This window comes from Eurypyga helias, unplaced genomic scaffold, assembly GCF_000690775.1.
Source record: "Eurypyga helias isolate BGI_N326 unplaced genomic scaffold, ASM69077v1 scaffold18105, whole genome shotgun sequence".
Taxonomy (NCBI): domain Eukaryota; kingdom Metazoa; phylum Chordata; class Aves; order Eurypygiformes; family Eurypygidae; genus Eurypyga; species Eurypyga helias.
In genome coordinates, this window is record NW_010253569.1 from 25716 (window position 1) to 29522 (window position 3807).

A 3807-nucleotide genomic window follows, 5' to 3' on the forward strand; every position below is an offset into this window, starting at 1 on the left:
CCAAGTGCAGCTGCTCCTCAACTATCTGCTGTGTAGAGTGCCATCTGAGGAAACCAAACAGTGCAGAGAGGGACACAGTTGTCACCTTGAATTGGGACATGTAAGCAGGGGCGCACAACACCGAACGTGGCAGGGAGCTCAGGAGACGCTTGCCACCCTGCTACCATCCATCCATTCTTCAGGGATAACACGCACAGTGAGCCTGCATGGCTGAGCCAACGTCTCCCAGCCGCCTGGCACACAGCGGGAATCAGGGCAGGGATAACCCGGGCACGCCGCAGGTGTCTATGGTTAGCTAGGACAAGGCTCTTCCCTCTGCTTCTGCATCTGAGGCACAGCCCAAAGGGCATCCTGTGCTTTTCCAGCCAGACCTCTCATGTTATTACTGCAGGGCCAACTGCACGCACGACGGTTTGAAACACAAAGCAACCAACCTCCCCACCCACAAAAACCAGAAGCCATCACCACCAAAACCTTGTGATTTCAGCTGAAGCTCAGGTCTGCGTGATAATACGCTTGCAGGCGGCAGAGGAACACGTGGTGTTCCTCCAGAACGCGTTTAACGCATTCCTTCGCCTGCCAGCGCGGGTCACCCACCCCGGAAGTGGCCAGCTCCCACACAGCCTCTCCGTCTCCCTACATACCCACAGACTGAGCTGCTCCTCAGCTTCCCGGCTTGAGAACAGGGATCTGCAGCCAGGCAGCTCCACAGTGACTGGGCTGAGAGGAGGCTGGAGCACTGTACTATTTGCAACACAACCGGCCAAGATACCACCTCCCAAAAATGCTGTTAGAATGGTCTGCTCTCCCAGAAGGAGGTAGTTTCCATAAAACAACAGGAACATCAGCCAGCACTCTTTTACCCATTATGCATTGCTTCAAAACATCTCCTCCTCACTTGGTGTATCTACCTGCTGTCTCACGTCACAACCCATAATCAGAGCAGAAACCCGTCAAGGGAGAGGAGCCAAGCCTTCAAACCAACACAGACCCAGCTTGCAGAAAGAACCAGAATGAAGATGACGGTGTCTTCTCACCCAGTGGAACAGAGGGGGATGGAGTAACAACTTTAGGGGTCAAGAGGTGACGGGATCTTACAAAGCCCTATAGGAATGCTGCTCACAAAAGGCACTTAATACAAGCATGTACACAGCTAGATGGAATATTACATTGGAAAATAAAGAGAGATATATGCACCAGAGAGGAGGGAGCCGCTCAGTGACCGCCTCGACACAGTCCCTTTCAGCCAAAGGGCGTGGCTTCTGCAGTGGTCCATCTGTATTAAAAGTCCACCCTCGTGACGTGTCTGAAGCATCGCACATAGGGATGAGCCGGGGTTTCCTTAACCTTTGCAGGAACCAGTGCACGCTCTCAAGTCCAGCAGAGGGTTCCTCTTGATGCCAAGGTTCACACCTAATGAAAACTCCAAGTTCTCAAAAACCTTGTGCTCTTCTTCCTGACGAGCTGACCTGCGCAGTTTCCCACAGTGGGAAAAGGCTCCTTCTCTCCAGGTTTGCTCATATGGCTCACTGCTTTCCACATCCTGCTGCTGGCTGCCAGCACGCAAAGAATCGTTCTGACTGGGAAAGCCTCCGGTGTTTGTCAGCAACGGACAGGCAGCCCATACACCGACCACAAAGGAAGGGTGTGGGAGGAGGGAGTTCTAGTGGAAGGGGCCGTTCCCCTGCTAAAGAAAGTCAGTCAACGTCATCCGCAGCAGGAGGGGTGTCACACGATGTCTTCAGCAGAGTGCTGTGGAGGAGAAGACCCCAGGCTCAAGAAATGGCCCCAGTTGCATAGGAAACCCCTGTTATACTGGCCAGTGTCTATCACTAACCCACCCAGGAGCCTGCGCCCCGTGTTGTCCCGCAGAGCCAGCCGAGCTTCCCTCTCGGTCACGTTGTAGCTGATGTTCAACAGCTGGATAAGGAGGATGTATCCCATGCCAGCTGTTACAATGGCACAGTACCACACACAGGTGAACGACAGAGCAGAGCTGGCAGCAGGGAAAAAGATGGGAAGGAAGCCATTTAGTTTTGGAGCAGCTGCTTCAGAGTGACTTTCCCTGGTAATCACTATCCTTTCAAATCCCTGTCTACATCTGCCACAGTGATTTGCCACTTTCATCAGATAATCCTTAAAAGCTTTCTCAAAATTAAAGCTTTAGGGCTTACTTAATGAGAGCTTTTAACGCTACCAGAGCTCCTCCTGCACACTGCTGTCGTACCACCCAGCCCTTCCCTCCTACCCTCGTACAGGTACTCGGCCCGTATTGGAGGGCACGATGCTCACACTCGATAGACCGTGCCATGGGAGTACAGAGAAGGTAGTGTCACTCGTGCCAGCATACGCCGCACATTGGCAGTAGCGCCAGCCTCTGAACTCGTGTCCCACGCTCCTCCCCACCCCCCCCGCCAGACGAGGCATATGAATGCTGTCTGTTCTAAGCAGACAGCTCGGAAGGACAGTCACTAGATAAACAGCGAGGGATGACAGGGAGAGACAGCACACAGATTCCAGACTGTCAGACCCTTAAATGTGTCTGCCCCACGTTGCAGGTAAGGGCGTATTTATTGTGTCCTATACAGATAAAGATTTCAAATCCTAGCTCCTCCAATGACTTTCTCCACATAAATGGTGAGGTCTCTCCGAGTCTCGGGCTTCCCACCTCGGCAGAAGCAGTGGTTCATCCCCACTTCCCAGAGCTTTTTAGGAAGCATTTTTTGGTCAGGTTTGACAGCCAACAGCACTGGCCTGGAGCACAGAACGAGGAACAGGAGGCTAAACTGCCTGACCAAGCCCGTTCCCACCCCAGCTCTCTCCCAGACAGGTCTCACCTGTAGTCAGAATAGGCCCCGGGGCAGTAGAACAATGCCATGAAGGGAGTTCGGCCCCTACAGACGGTGTGCAGGGTCAGTGTAATCCCGTACACAGCGGTGAGCATGAAGAAGGAGAGCGCAAGGATGAACGCCTGGTGGTTCTGCTCCCCTACACAGCTGTTAATCCTCCAAAAGGAAAGAAGAAATTACTTGGAAAGAAGCTGCCTTCCCTTGCCTCCCCCCTCCCCCAGCCACCAGAGAACCTCATTTCCAAGGTGCTTTTGCACAACATAGGATAAGAACTTGGAAACACGTTCAAAGAGGCTTTATAGCTTTTTATAGGAAGGTGTTGTCACCTTCCTATGGTCAATAGACCCACAGGGTAAAGGTGGTGGACTGTTTGCCTTAAACTTTTAGCAAGCGTAGCATCCTTTGCTGAGACACGTCTGAGGTGTTGTCACCTTCCTATAAAGTCAATAGATCCACAGGGTAAAGGTGGTGGACCGTTTGCCTCAAACCTTTAGCAAGTGTAGCATCCTTTGCTGAGACACGTCTGCACCCTACTGCTCCTCGTTTCCAGTACTGGACACCCACAGGCAGCTTTGGGGTCCCTTGCACCAGGAGAGCACTAATGCAAGCTAACTGCAGGGTCACCAGTGCTCCACAGACCAAGTCTGGGAAAAAACCCACCACCAAACCCCAGATGAAAAAAGGGCAGAGAACCAGAGGCAATTCTGAAGTACGCTGCTGTAGAAGTTAACAGCTAGCAGGCCATTCCACTTATTTTAAGTGGGATACCGTTCTTTAAAGCGGTCAAGGTAGATGTATCGTTTTAGAGAACCTCACTAGGTCTTGCACGTAACAAAAGCAACCCTGCCTGACAGGGGTTTAAGTGGGATACCATTCTTTAAAGCGGTCAAGGTAGACGTATCGTTTTAGAGAACCTCGCTAGGTCTTGCACAGAACAAAAGCAACCCTGCCTGACAGG

The 3807-nt window shown here is 52.1% G+C and overlaps 1 protein-coding gene across 1 annotated transcript; it reads right to left on the reverse strand.

Moving 5' to 3' along the window:
- Nucleotides 1-1432: 1432 nt before the first annotated feature.
- ZDHHC23 (zinc finger, DHHC-type containing 23) lies at nucleotides 1433-3005 on the reverse strand (the record flags this gene model as incomplete). The annotated part of the gene is made up of 2 exons (XM_010152716.1): nucleotides 1433-1996; nucleotides 2838-3005. Coding segments are annotated over 2 exons (436 nt in total), but the record flags the coding sequence as incomplete, so codon positions are not given.
- Between the last annotated feature and the right edge of the window lie 802 nt (nucleotides 3006-3807).